The sequence below is a fragment of the Pituophis catenifer genome, unplaced genomic scaffold (genome assembly GCF_029215685.1).
Source record: "Pituophis catenifer annectens isolate HBS135680 unplaced genomic scaffold, rPitCat1.0.hap2 SCAF_10, whole genome shotgun sequence".
In the NCBI taxonomy this organism is placed as follows: domain Eukaryota; kingdom Metazoa; phylum Chordata; class Lepidosauria; order Squamata; family Colubridae; genus Pituophis; species Pituophis catenifer.
The window spans coordinates 22,695,837-22,710,074 of record NW_027256890.1 but is presented as its reverse complement, the minus strand read 5'-3'; the positions used below and the strand labels follow the sequence as shown (position 1 = coordinate 22,710,074).

The window sequence follows — 14,238 nt, the reverse complement described above, 5'->3', positions numbered from 1 at the left end:
GCTGAGGACTACCTCTTTATTTTTATTTATTTATTTGTAACATTTATTGGCCTTCCATCTTACCACAGGGTAACTCTGTGGCTTAGTCAGACAAAATGCATCGATACATATACATTAAAACCTTGATGGTACAGTGGTCTAAGCACCCTGTTATTAACACAGCTGCCTGCAATTTACTGCTGGTTCGAATCTCTCCAAGGCTCAAGGTTGACTCAGACTTCCATCCTTTCTAAGGTAGGTGAAATGAGGAGCCAGATTGTGGGGGCAATAAGCTGACTTTGTATGAAATATACAAAAGCATGAAGGCTATGGCTTAACACATTGTAAGCCGCCCTGAGTCTCCAGAGAAGGGTGGCATATAAATCAAATTAAAAAAAACAAAACAAATAAATTAAAACCAAACTTTAAAGTATAAACTATAAACTTTTCATTGAACCAAGCCCAATCCTCATTTTAAGTTGGCAGACCTACTTTTGCCTTCTCCTCTGACATCATGTGCAACTCCTGTTCACCCATCCAGGCCTCGGCTTCAGCAGCATCGAAGTAAAACTGCTGGGCCATTTGAGCTTTCTCCAGCCGTCCGCGCCGCTTGTCCACCTGGTCTTGCAGCTCCCGCCATATCTCCTCTAGCGTCTCGACCCGGCCCTGAAGCTCCGCCTCCAGGCCGCTGCATGCCAGCCCCTGCCACCTCCCCAGGATGTCGTTGATCCGCGGTTGGTGACCTTGGATCTCCTTCTGCAGAGTCTAAGAGAGGGTCCAGAGGAAAGAATTAGCCGAAGAGCAGTCTTCAAAAAAAAAACATACAGTGGTACTCATCGTTAATTGGTTCCGGAGGGCGCGATGAGTACCAGAAATGATGGGTACCAAACAAATTTTTCCCATAAGGAATAATATAGTGAGTCATAAGGAAACCGACATCAACGAATTCTAGCTTGTGCGTTGAGTACCAAACAAACAATGAATGTTGACACAAAATGTTGACGTCAAAATGTGTTGAGTACCAAATTGGATGAGTTTCAAAGCAGTTGCTAAATTAAACTGGTTACTAAGACTGCATTACTGTTAATCTTCTCATCGTTCCTATCACCCATCTCCTCCCACTTATGACTGTATGACTATAACCTTGTTGCTGGTATCCTTACGATTTATATTGACTGTTTCCCTATGACCATCATTAAGTGTTGTACCTTATGATTCTTGACGAATGTATCTTTTCTTTTATTTACTCCGAGAGCGTATGCACCAAAGACAAATTCCTTGTGTGTCCAATCACACTTGGCCAATAAAGAATTCTATTCTATTCTATTCTATTGAGTACCAAGGTACCATGGTACACTCCTGTGGTGAGTTTCAAAAATTTTTACTACCGGTTCTGTGGGTGTGGCTTGGTGAGCAAGGCAGGGGAAGGATACTGCAAAATCCCCATTCCCTTCCGATCCGCTGGGACTTGGGAGGCAGAGAATAGATGGGGGCGGGGCCAGTCAGAATTTTTACTACCGGTTCTCCGAACTACTCAAAATTTCCGCTACCAGTTCTCCAGAACTGGTCAGAACCTGCTGAAACCCACTTCTGGTACACTCGTCTGATGATTTAACTTAGTACAAAAGTTACTGCATTTTATATTTGTATCTATATCCGAACAAAGTCGGAAGTTAATTCCCTTCGCAGCTTTTTCCTTTGTTGACTGTACCCCAATTTTGTTTTTCTCTTTTCTTCCTCTTCCCCCTAGCTTCTTTTTAAATATTTCCTTTGCTTTTTATATCTTTTTTGAAATACAATAATTTTTTTTTTAAAAGTACACCCATCTTTTTCTATTATGCACTAAAACTCACGGAAAATCTTACTTGGAAAAAATATACCGGGGTTTCTTGGACTCTTTTGCAAGCTTACCAGAAAGACTGATCAGTCATTGTTGTTTGATGCAGAGATGAGCAATTTGTAGTCTATCCCTACTTTCAAGTTGCTGTCACTTTCAAAAGCTCTCTGCAAGCATTAAGTTCAAGCCTTTTTTCCCCTTCACCCCAAAGGTGAAAGGAAAGGAAAGGTGGAAGAATTGAAAGAAGAAAAAAAGAAAAATCCAAACAAGTTTGTTTTGGCACCAAAGACTTTTTCTTCCTAACAATACAGAGACTCAACTGGACCATGTGACCAGCTCTAATAGAGGGAGGGAGAATTCTATGTTTTAATTATGTGGGTTTGCGTGGGAATTAGATAGACCTGGTTTCACCCTCATCAGTGCCAAAATGATGTACTCAATAAAGTCTTGCATTGGGAGATTGGAACCTCTCGACTGTGCTTGCTTTGGTTGGATTCGTCAGTCGGAACGTTAACATATTGCTACCTAATGAATCATGATAATCTTCACTCCCTTTCAAAGAGACCAGGGGAAAAGACAGAACTAAATAAACAAACAAAACAAGAAGATAAGAGGGAGAAGGTAATAAAAACCTATGAAGCAATTCAGGGAAAATACATGTTAAAAGACCAAAAAAATGATACTAGATAAACAGAAAGATACTGTATCTTTGAAAAGAAAATGGAGAGCTGGCCTGATCCTCTGGAGGTTTGGCAACAACGGATAGTAGAGATGGAAGAAATACTTAAATTAAACAGGAAAGATGTAGATAGAGAAGAAGACCCAAGGGAGGAATTTGGGAGGCAAGTCAAAAAACAAATAAGAATTGAAATATCAAAACGGGCACGAGATGACGGAGAGAGGAAATGTTGTGTAACACAAGATTGGCCTTACTAGGAGCTAGAATAGAGGCAGACACAAGAAATAAGGGGAATATTATTATGCATATTTTTATATATTAAAAGTAGTAGCTAGATATAAAGATTAGAGGTTGAAAGATGGTGATACTATGTACGTTCTAATGATACTGGAATTGTTATTAGAATGGGGGACTAAAATGTTGAACAATTAAATAACGAAGGCTTGTATTTTAATACAAATATGTAAGAATATTATTATAATTACATAAGTATGATTTAAACAACAAATAATATTAATACTACCATTACTACTTGTATGTGAATGAATGATACCCAGATGCTCACCTGTTCATGTATAGATAGATAGATAGATAGACAGACAGACAGATAGATAGATATAGATACAGATAGATAGATAGATAGATAGATAGATAGATAGATAGATAGATAGATAGATAAAGATAGATATAGATATAGATATAGATATAGATATAGATATAGATATAGATATAGATATAGATATAGATATAGATATAGATATAGATATAGATATAGATATAGATACTTTGGAAAATGCTTGCTTCAGAGTTTTTATTTGGAGTTGGGGGGGTTTTCTGGAACGCTGACAGATAGATAGATAGATAGATAGATAGATAGATAGATAGATAGATAGATAGATAAGATTGTCCTCACCTGGTTCTTCTTAATCAGCAGCTGGACGGTGGGCAGGTCTTTGCCATGATCCGTGGAAACGGCCATGGGCATCCTTTCCTTCACCCATAACTGCAGGATAGGAACAGAGATAAAAACTGAGAAAGGTCCAAGTAATTCTGTAGGACAAATCCCACTTTTGACTGCTCCCTTCTGTGAGGCAATCTTACTAATCTTGCAAGGTTATATAACCCCAGCCTATTTTTCTTTTTTAAAAAAACGTAAACACATTCTTTTTTACTGTCAGTTTTACACAGTTTTACACAGCATCTCGAAATACTCTAATTGCCCCACTTCTGGCTAGTAAAACAGACCCTCAGTACAAACAATTCTTACTTAATCCTGAAATAACATATAGGATTGCAGGGTTCTATCTGGTGGCGTACAAAATGAGACAAAGAATAATCAAGAGCAATGGAACTTCTTTGAGTAGGGACTGGCTTTGGTCCCACTGGTCTTTTTTTTTTTTTTTAATGTCAGCTACCTTCCTCAAATTTGTCAGAGGACTCCATAATTCTGGATTTTAGGTTAGATTTAGCCAATAAGAATGAAGCTTTTGACCATATTTTTCTCTGCATCGTTCCTCATTTATTTTTGGAAGCTCTGGATATTTGAAAACTATTTTCTTTTCCCTTTTTTTTTCCTGCTGGTGAATGACCGCCAGAAAGTTATTTGATTCGAAACATGCATCCTTTTCGTAAAATCTATGGGAATCAGTCTCCTTCCCACTTCCTCTTCCAGGTCAAACTCACAATTTCATCCTCCAGGTCACGGTTGAACTGGTGCTCCTCTTTGGAGGCCAGCAGCTTCTCACAACGTTCCCGCAGCGGCGCTCTCAGTTCGGTAAATTTGCCCTCCACTGACCGCAATTTCCCATCCACTTCCACCGTGTTGGAATCCTCCTGGCTGAGGGCCAACGCCTGAGACTTCAGCCCTTCCACCTCTTTCTCCCGGACATCCATCTGGTTCTCCAGCAACTGGAGGCAAGAAGGAAAGAAAACGGTCACGGAGCTCTCTCAATCATATCTACAAACTCACACACTCACCCACAAACACGCACTTTTTAAAAAAAAAAAATGCCTCTTTTTCTTACAATAGCAATAATTCCACATGGTGCTACCCTTGATGAAGATCTGGAAATTTCTGTTCTGACCTAGGCTTCCCCAGCAGCACGAAGCCAGTCCTCATTCCGATAAGCCCCTTTTATTTAATTTACAGTGCATTCCTCTCCAGCAAAATCTTTCCCCTCCCACAGGTTTTTAATTACCGACCTTTATCAGGCTTGGAGAGTGGCCAGACCAATATCTTTCAGACTCCACACTGTAACAGACAATACTTGGCAAGAATGCAGGAACAGATCTTCACCCAAATGAACTAATTGTTTCCTGCAAATTCCCCTCCCCTTTGCTCCTCTTGATTCTCTATGGGAGGGGCCATTCAACATCCACCTGTGTCTTTACTCCTGAGTTGACCCTTGTTCCTTAGCTGTTCCCTTCTCCTGGCAGCTCTGCAAATGCGCACACTGTGATGCAAAATATTACTCATTTACCTGCTGTTTCTTGAGCAAAATGTTGACACTGGTCAGGTCCTTGCCATAGTCATCGGAGAGTAGCTGAGCCTGCAGGCCGCTAAGCCAAGCCTCCAAGGCCGAGCAGCTCTGGGTGAAGAGCTCGGCCCGGTTGGCATCGAAGAGACAACGAGCCTTGCTCTGGGTGCTGGATTCCAATTCTTGCCAGAGTTTCTGAAGTTCATCCAGCTTGGCTCTCACCACGGGCTCCAGTTCGGGCTTCTCTGACACCAGCTGCTCCCCGTCCTGCCAAAAGGGAAAGACGGGAGGAGAGAAGGTTTCAGAAATGTCTTCCAAGGATGAAGAAGGACGAGATAAAGAAGAAAGTAAGGCAAGCCAAGCCAAGAGCAACAGGCGTCGTTTAAAGCCCACCTTTTGGATCTTCTCAAGCCAGCCCTTGTTGGAGGCCAACTCCGCCATGAAGGCCTGGTGCTTCTGCCACTTGGTGTGGAGGTTTCGTGCTTCGTCGTAGGACATGTCCTGAGCCGAGAGCATCTTTTCATTGATCCACAGAGTGAGCTGGAGGAGAGACGAAACAATGGCTTCAAGCATGAACTTACCCTGGGAAAGCCAGGTTTCAAAATTGAGGACTGGAGAATCTTCCCCCCTAAAGGAGAATATTTGTAGCTCAGGGATGAAAAGAATGTTTCGTGAAGCTCTTTGAGCTTGGTTGTTTTCTTGCAGACCTTTCGTTTCTCAAAGTAGGTTTTTTAATGATGATGGGGCCACGTTATTTAATATGTTTTAAAATTGCTTTTAAATTTTATATATGTGTTCGTTTTATCTTTGGCTGTGGACCGCCCTGAGTCCTTCGGGAGAAGGGCGGTATAAAAATTAGATTAAATAAAATAAATAAATAAATAAATAAATAAATAAATAAATAAATAAATAAATAAATGTAACAGGTTAATAAAATGTCTGCAAGAAAACAACCAAGCTCAGAGAATACAAAGGACCCCTAATCTTCCTTCTGTGCATAACCTAACTGTGGGGGCAGTTAGGGGATACAGGAACCCAAACAATCTGAAAACGGACATAAAGAACTAAGATGAATACTGATTAAGCTTCATACGTTTCTATGGGAATTGCCTGCCACTACTTGTGTTTTTCTCCTGCCTAAGGATAGGCATACAAGTAGTCCTCGATGTACAACAACACTCAGGACCAGAATTTCTGTTGCTAAGCAAGGCAGCTGCTACTTTATTTATTAAATCCATGGGCCACCCATCTCCCTTATCCAAAGCGACTCTGGGCAGCGTTCTCTTATTAAATGAGCCGCGCCCATTTTTAACGGCCTTTCTTTTGTCACGGTCGTTAAGCGAACCACTGCAGCTGTTAAATAAATTGTGCGATTGTTAAAAGAATACGGACTTCCCCCGGCTGACTTCTTTTTTTTTTTTTTTTTAAATTTGATTTATATGCCGCCCTTCTCCAGAGACTCAGGGCGTCTTACAATGCACTAAGCAATGGGGGAAAGTCAGCTGGGAAGGCCGTAAATTGGGATCACCTGACCCCAGGACGCCGCAATGGTCATCGATACGTCCTGGTTGCCAAGGACCCAAATTATGATCCCATGACCGTAGAGATGCTGTAATGGTTGCAACTGCGAGGATCATTTGTAAGTCACTAAACGAATGGTTGCAAATTGAGGGCTACCTCAATGCCGAAGCTGGATTAGAGTTTCCATTTTCCTCGCGGGCCACATTCTACCTAGCAGCACAAGTCCCAGATTCTACATCGACATAATAAATGGCCTCCCAGTTACCTCCCCAGCCTTGAACCCTCCACCAGGAGACTGACTCAACCTTACCTCTTGACAATCTTGGAGGAAATGTTGAAGGACTCGATTGTCCCGAAGCCGGGCCAGGAGATCTTGAGCTGCTTCCTGATTTTTTCTGTGACTGAAAGCAATTAGGAGGAAGGAGGAGAAGCAGAAAGGAAGACACGGGCGTGAGTTACTCATATACTGTTCCCCCGAGGAGCATCGCTTGCAAGAGAATGGAGAACGCCTCATTAATATTTGAAGAGATTGATTCCAGGCACTTACACCCTGAGCCTTGCTGTCTGGGAATTCTGGGGCTTGCGGTCCTAATGCATCTCGGAATGCCGCCTTTGGGAAGGCAGCGTTCATGCTTTACAGCAAGGTTCTTCAGCCTCAGCCACTTTAAGGTATGTGGATTTCAACTCCCAGAATTCCCCAGCCTGCCACGCTTTAAACTACCAAGCAACAGGAGCAGAGTGTCTGTGACTAGAGCCTCGTTGGGCCCTAATGCAATTAGCTGCAATGGGCTGTGGCGGTGAGAACTCAGGCCTGCATATATAATTATTACAGGTTGTTGTGTCCTGCCAGCGGATCTGGCAGCAGATTCGGACAGTGAGGAGGTTGGGGAGGAACATGGGCCAGTCCTGGAGCCTGGGGAGGGCTCTGCGTCGGAGGCAGAGATAGGGCCGGGGCCGTCTGATAGTTGCCAGCTGCCTTCGAAGTCGGACATCAGTGAGGCAGAAGAACAGCTGGATCCTGTTACCAGTGTGCGCATGCACAGAGCTGCCAGGAGAAGGGAACAGCTAAGGAACAAGGGTCGACTCAGGAGTAAAGCCACAGGTGGACGATGAATGGCCCCTCCCATAAAGAATAAAAGAGGAGCAAAGGGAAGGGGAGTTTGCAGGAGAAAATTAGTTCATTCCTGCATTCTTGCAAAATATTGCGGTGTCTGAAAGATATCGGCCTGGCCACTCTCCAAGCCTGATAAAGGTCGGTAATTGTGAACTATCTTGAAAGACTCTGGGAGAGGAAAGACTTTGTTGGAGAGGAATTCACTGTAAATTAAATAAAAGGGGTTTATCAAGACGAGGATTCGGCTTTGTGCTGCTGGGGAAGCCTAGGTCAGAACACAGGTAGTCCTCAAAGTGCGGTCCAATTGAGCCCAAAATTTATGTTGCTAAGTGAGAAATTTGTTAAGTGAGCTTTGCCCCATTTTACGACTTTTCTCGCCCCCTTTGATAAGTGAATCACTGCAGTTCTTAAATTATTTACACAGTTGTTAAGTAAATCCAGTTTCCCCCTTGACATTGCTTGTCACTACCATTGACATTTGAATGGTCACTACCCTGTTTGCCCCAAAATAAGACATCCGCAGATAATAAGCCCAATTGGGCTTTTGAGCACATGGCAATAAGGCCAAGCGCTTATTTCAGGGTTCAAAAAAATATAAGACGGTCTTATTTTCAGGGAAACACGATAAACGAATGGTTGGAAATTGAGGAGTACCTGTATGTGGGCTTTTCTTCCCTAATGTCTTGCGCTCCAACATTTCAGAACCCCACTCCACACCTCAATTTATGAGCGCTTGGATCTGACCTTTAAAACAATCAGCTCTTAACAACCCTAAGCAAAAGAAATATCCTGCCATGTAAAATAGGAAAACCAATATCCAGGGATTTTAGTATGTTTTAAACCGTTCCTGTCGGCCGATCACATTTTTATCCTCCACTTCCTCTGAGCAGCTTAGGGCAATGTGGGTGGTTCTCCTTCAAACTTTTAGCCTGACAATTATCCTACAAGGTAGATTAGCCTGAATAACTGGCTCACCATTCACAGCCGAGTGGAGATTTGACTGTAGCTTCTTGTGCTTTCTTTTTATAGTACTAGGAAACCACGTTTTTTTTTTTTTTAATTTGATTTATATGCCGCCCTTCTCCGGAGACTCAGGGCGGATTACAATGCGTTAAGCAATAGCCTTCATACTTTTGTATATTTATACAAAGTCAGCTTATTGCCCCCACAAACTGGGTCCTCATTTCACCTACCTTAGAAAGGATGGAAGGCTGAGTCAACCTTGAGCCTGGTGAGATTCGAACTTACAGTAATTGCAGACAGCTGGTGTTAATCACAATGCTATCAGTCTGCTGAGCCACCAGGCTCCTTCCCTTTTTGAGTTACTCTAGGATAGGAAATTCCCTGGCAACAGAGCCTGTGGAGGGAAAAAACAGCCTCCTTCTCACACTGGTGTTCCCTGGCCTGGAATTACAATTTTCACCAAGAGTCTTCCTTGCTCACCGGCTGTCAATAGAGTTGACCTTCTCCTGGATCTTGTCAGAATGCAGGCTGTCTTCCAGAATGAGTTTCCGCCCAGAGTCCACCAGGCCTTTGATTTTCTCTCCATTGGCTTCCATGGTGGTCATGAAATCTTCGTGTTTCTTAATGGCAGCCTCTGCAGCCTGGAGAGAGCTGGGCATGCTGGTGTGAGTCAACACATATTCCTAGGAGGGAGGGAGGGAGGTAAGAAGGGAAGGGAAGGGAGGGAGGAAGGCAAACAGAGAAATAGAAAGATGGGAAAGAGAGAAAGGGAGGGAGGGAAAGAAGGAAGGAAAAAAGAAAGAAAGGGAGGGAGGGAGGCAAAGAGAAATAGAAGGACGGAAAAGAGACAGAGGGAGGTATGAAGGAAGGAAGGAAGAAAGAAAGAAAAAGAGAAAGAGGGAGGGAGGGAAGGAAGGGGGAGGGAGGAAAGAAAAAAAGGGAAAGAGGAAAGAAGGAAGACAAAGAGAGAAATAGTAGGGAGGGAAAGAAAGAAAGAAAGAAAGAAGGGAAAAAGAGGGAGGGAAAGAAGGGAAAAAGAGGGAGGGAAGGAAGGAAGGGAAAAAAAGGAGAGAGGGAAGGAAGGAAAGAAGAAGGGAGAAAGGGAAGGAGGGAGGCAAAGAGAAATAAAAGGGTGGAAAAGAGAGAAAGGATAAGAAAGGAAAAAGAAGGAAGGGGGGACAAAAAAGAAGGAGCGAAGAAAGAAGGAAAAGAGAGAAAGAGGAAGGTCACCAAAAAAAAAAAATAATCGCAACACAAGCAAACAATAGATCCTGTGAAGTAGCTAAACAAAAGTTCAGCCTCTGTCTGCAAGCCCCCCCCCCCCCCAACTTCCTTCCCAAGCCTCTCCCCTGCTTTACCTGGTTGCTGAGCACTCCTTCCACTTGCTTGGTGTCCCTCAGGAAGATCTGGAAGCTGTAAGCCCGCGAAAGCAGCTGGTGCCGGTTCTCCCACATCTGCCCGAGTTCGTTCCATCCCGTGTCGAGGGCCTGAAGGCGCTGCTGAAGGAACATGTGCTGGGCGTCGGTGTGGCCTTGCGTCACTTCTTCCCCCATGGTCCGCAACCGCTGGTAGTCGCCCTTGTAATGCTCCACCTCGTTTCGGATGGTCTCGTGTTGGCTCAGCAGCCGCTCTGCCTCTGGCAGGGTAGCCGGGACGTCCTCGGAGGCGATGGCGGTCTGGGTGCGCAAGAGCCACGCCTGGAAGTCATCCAGGTCGCGCAGGAAGCCCTGAAGCTTGCTGGCTTCTCCCAGGGACTCCTCGCGACGCCGCATGGTTCCCCGCAGCTCGTCCCAAGTCCCGTCGATTTCGGCGAGCCGGCTGGAGATGGCAGAAGCTTGTTCCGGATGCTGGGCCGACAACCGGTCTGCTTCTTCGTGCAAGTCCCTGACTTTGCCCTGGATGGCTTCCAGATCCCGTTCCATGCCAGCCAACTTGCGCTGCAGTGCCATCACCCCTGCCAGGTCGTTGCCCAGACCTTGGGTCGATTCGATCACCTTGGTTTTCTCCCGCATCCAAGCCTTGGTTTCGTTACACTCCAAGAAGTAGTTCTGGATGCTGAGGGCCGAGGTCAAGGCCTCCTTCTTTTGACTCGCCAAGGACTGGAACTGCTGCCACCTGGAAACAGGGAAGGAGAGGAGTCCAAATTAGAGGCCGCGTGGCTGGCTGAGGAATTCTGGGAGTTGACGTCCACAAGTCTTAAAGTTGCCAAGGTTGGAGACACCCCCACCCCCACCCCGAGTTAAGGGTTCCCCAACCTTTTGAGGTTAATTTGGACCTTTAAAAAACAGGTTATGGGCTTTCTCACAAATTGGCAGCCATGGTGGATGCCCCGATGGGAAAATATTGGCTGTCTGGCAAATAAGTAAAGATGCCCCCGTCGCATCTTTTAGCCCTCAGGGTCTACTGAGAGAAGAGAAAAACACTCCCACCAACGCTGCCGCTAGTATGTAAACAGACAGCAAACCCCACTCTCTTCTAGCGCTGATGATGTTACCTAATTAGGTAATGAAACGTCTGTAAGGAAACAACTGAGCTCAGAGAGCACCAAGGACTCCACAGTTAAACCCCGAGCCACAAATATTCTCCTCTAGTAGTACAGTCTTAAAATTTAAAATGTATTTCTAATTGTCCTCCTTTGAATGGTGTAGAGCAGGAGTCCCTAATCCCCAGGCTGTGGATTGTTAGTAACCTGTCTGTGCAAGCAATACAGTGTTTTCCCCCAAAATAAGACCGGGTCTTATATTAATTTTTGCTCCAAAAGACACATTATGGCTTATTTTCAGGAAAGGTCTTATTCTGGGGGAAATACAGTACTAAATGCCTCCGTCTGCTGATGATTTTAACTGGGACTTATTTTGGGGGTAGGGTTTATATTACGAGCATCCTGAAAAATCATGCTAGGACTTATTTTCCGGTTGGGTCTTATTTTCGGGGAAACAGGGTAGCAATAGCACTTAGATTTATATACCGCTTCACAATGCTTTACAGCCTTCTTTAAGTGGTTAACAGAGTCAGCCTATTGCCCCCCCCCCACAATCTGGGTCCTCATTTTACGAATCTCGGAGAGATGGAAGGCTGAGTCAATCTTCTGCTGGTCAGGATCGAACTGCCCAACATCTGGCCGTCGGCAGTCAGAAGAAGTAGCCTGCAATATTGCATGCTAACCACTGCGCCACCACGAAGCTTCATCTGTGCATGCACAAGATATAGCATGTTTCCCCAAAAATAAGATTGGGTCTATATTAATTTTTGCTCCAAAAGATGCATTAGGGCTTATTTTCTGCTTAGGTCTTATTTTGGGGGGGGAAATACGGTACTAAATGCATCCATCTGGCTGACAATCTTAACTGGGGCTTATTTTGGGGGTAGGGCTTATATTGCGAGCATCATGAAAAATGATGCTAGGACTTATTTTTTGGTTGGGTCCTATTTGGGGGGAAACAGGGTAGGTGGCACACAAAACCCCCACCCCCACTGTCACCACTGCATGGAAAAACTGTTTTCCCCAAAACAGCTCCCTGGTATCAAAAAGGTTGGGGGCCACTGGGTGTAGAGAAAAAACCCTCTCCCTTCTAGCACGGATGATATTACGTAGTTGGGTCATGAAATCTCTGGAAGAAAACCACTGAGCTCAGAGAGCATCAAGGACCCAGTCTGAAGGATGTTTTTTTTACAGTCGTATCTTTTTTTTTTCCTGGGCAGAAAAAGAGGCAGTTTCGGCCTCCACTCTCAATTTTTATTTTCTGAGAGAATGCCTCGGGGATCTACAGGCAGCAAATTGGCTTTTTTGGAACATAGCTGAAAGCTGCTGCTTTGCTTTACAACATGCCTGCTTTCCCTTAATCTCTTTTAATTAAAACCCTCAACATGGTTTAAAGCAGGTGGGGCAAAGCGTTAGAAGCTTTTGGCTTCCTTTGAAGTTTGCAGTAGTTGATTTTTCCCGTTCCACTGCAACAAGCCAATAGCTCCTCTCTCTCTGTTTGGTCTCCATCCTTTCTCTTGCACCTCTGGGGCACTTACCGAATATTGAGCTGTTCCTGGGTGGCTTGAATGCTTTCCTTGTTTCTGTGATCGGCGCCCAAAAGCTGGCTTGCAATCTCGTTGACTGCCGCGATGCGAGAGGCCAGGTTATTCATTTCTGGCTCCAGGGTCTCGAACCTGAGTCACCGAGAATCAAAGGAGAAGGAAAAACCGTGAGAAGGAAAGTTTGCAGCCTTCCGGCTCTATCTCACAGCAGGAATAAAAGCTCGGCCTGCTGTTTTAGACTTTGGCCAAGCAGTCCCAAAATCCGTGATGGCGAACCTATGGCACGCGTGCCACAGGTGGCACACAGAGCCCTCTCTGCAGGCACGCCAGCCGTCGCTCCAGCTCAGCTCCACCACATGTGTGCACACACCTCCCGCTGGCCAGCTGGTCTTCGGGTCTCTGCCATGCATGCGCAAGGATGTGCACGCACATGCATAGGGGGGCAGGGCACATGCACTGGGGAGGGTGCAGGTTGGGGCAGAAAGCTTTCCAGGCCCAAGATGGGGCACGGGGGGCCCTGCGAGGCCCTCCTGCCCCATTTGGGACCTGGAAAACCTGGAAGCCAAAACAGGGGGCGGGTCACCTGCATGGGAAGGCGGGGCGCATGTGCAAAGGGAACTCGCATTGCATTTTGAGGGTTCTGGCATGCACATGTGCATTTGCACGCACGGGCACACGCTTTGGGCACTTGGCACCAAAAAGATTAACCATCACTGCCCTAATTTGTCCCAAAGATGTTTCCCCCCCCCAAAAGGTAACTGGATTTTGTTTTTCCTTGAAGTCAAAAGTGAAGAAGCTTCTTGGAGGAGAAGGGAAACGTCTTCAAGGAAAAACAAAGTCGGGTTGCCTTTTGAAAAAGCATCCAAATTTGGGACAACCATGACCTGGATGACTGAGAATCTCCACAGGTATTTTAGTCCTCGAATTACAACCTCTCATGGCTGCTCGAAATTACAACAGCACTGTAAAAAGTGACTTAAGACTGATGCTCGCACTTACAACCACTGAAACATTCCCCACCCCCCACCCCCGTGATCAAAATTTGGGGGCTTGGAAACCGGTGTGTATTTAAGATGGTGACAGCATCCTGGGGGGGTCATGCAATCGCTGTTTGTGACTTTCCCAACCAGTTTCGGACAAGTAAAATCAACGGGGACAGCTGGATTCACTTGACGGCCAAGCGATTTCACTTAACAACGGCAGAGATAAGCTTAACCACTGTGGTGAAAAAGGTCGTAAAATGGAGCACAGCTCATTGAACAGCCGCTTTGCTTGACAGTGGGAATTCTGCTCCCAAATGTGGTTGTAAGGAAAGGACCAAAGTGCGTCTAGTCAAGGCTTATGGTTTTCCCTAGTTGCAATGGATGGCTGGGAAAGTTGGGCCATAAGGAAGGCTGAGAAGGCCAAAGAATGGAGGCCTTTGAACTCTGGTACTGGAGAAGACTTCTGCAAGTCCCTTGGACTGCAAGGCCATCCAACCGGTCAGTCCTAGAGGAGATCAACCCTGACTGCTCTCTAGAAGGCCAGATCCTGAAGAGGAAACTCAAATCCTTTGGCCACCTAAGGAGAAGGAAGGACTCCCTGGAGAAGAGCCTAATGCTGGAACGATGGAGGGCAAAAGAAGACGACGGGGACGGCAGAG

The 14,238-nt window shown here is 45.2% G+C and overlaps 1 protein-coding gene across 2 annotated transcripts in view; it reads right to left on the bottom strand.

The window, feature by feature from the left end:
• Positions 1–14,238, bottom strand: part of SPTBN2 (spectrin beta, non-erythrocytic 2) — a 74,141-nt gene that overhangs the window by 16,353 nt on the left and 43,550 nt on the right. For both annotated transcript variants that reach the window (XM_070951314.1, XM_070951315.1), the window contains exons 14-22: positions 12,591–12,728; positions 9,929–10,685; positions 9,051–9,253; positions 6,804–6,894; positions 5,366–5,512; positions 4,976–5,239; positions 4,179–4,403; positions 3,409–3,498; positions 472–744 (exon numbers count right to left, since the gene is read on the bottom strand). In XM_070951314.1, the coding sequence (XP_070807415.1) occupies positions 472–744; positions 3,409–3,498; positions 4,179–4,403; positions 4,976–5,239; positions 5,366–5,512; positions 6,804–6,894; positions 9,051–9,253; positions 9,929–10,685; positions 12,591–12,728 (2,188 nt within the window). The remainder of the gene's footprint in view (positions 1–471; positions 745–3,408; positions 3,499–4,178; positions 4,404–4,975; positions 5,240–5,365; positions 5,513–6,803; positions 6,895–9,050; positions 9,254–9,928; positions 10,686–12,590; positions 12,729–14,238) is intronic.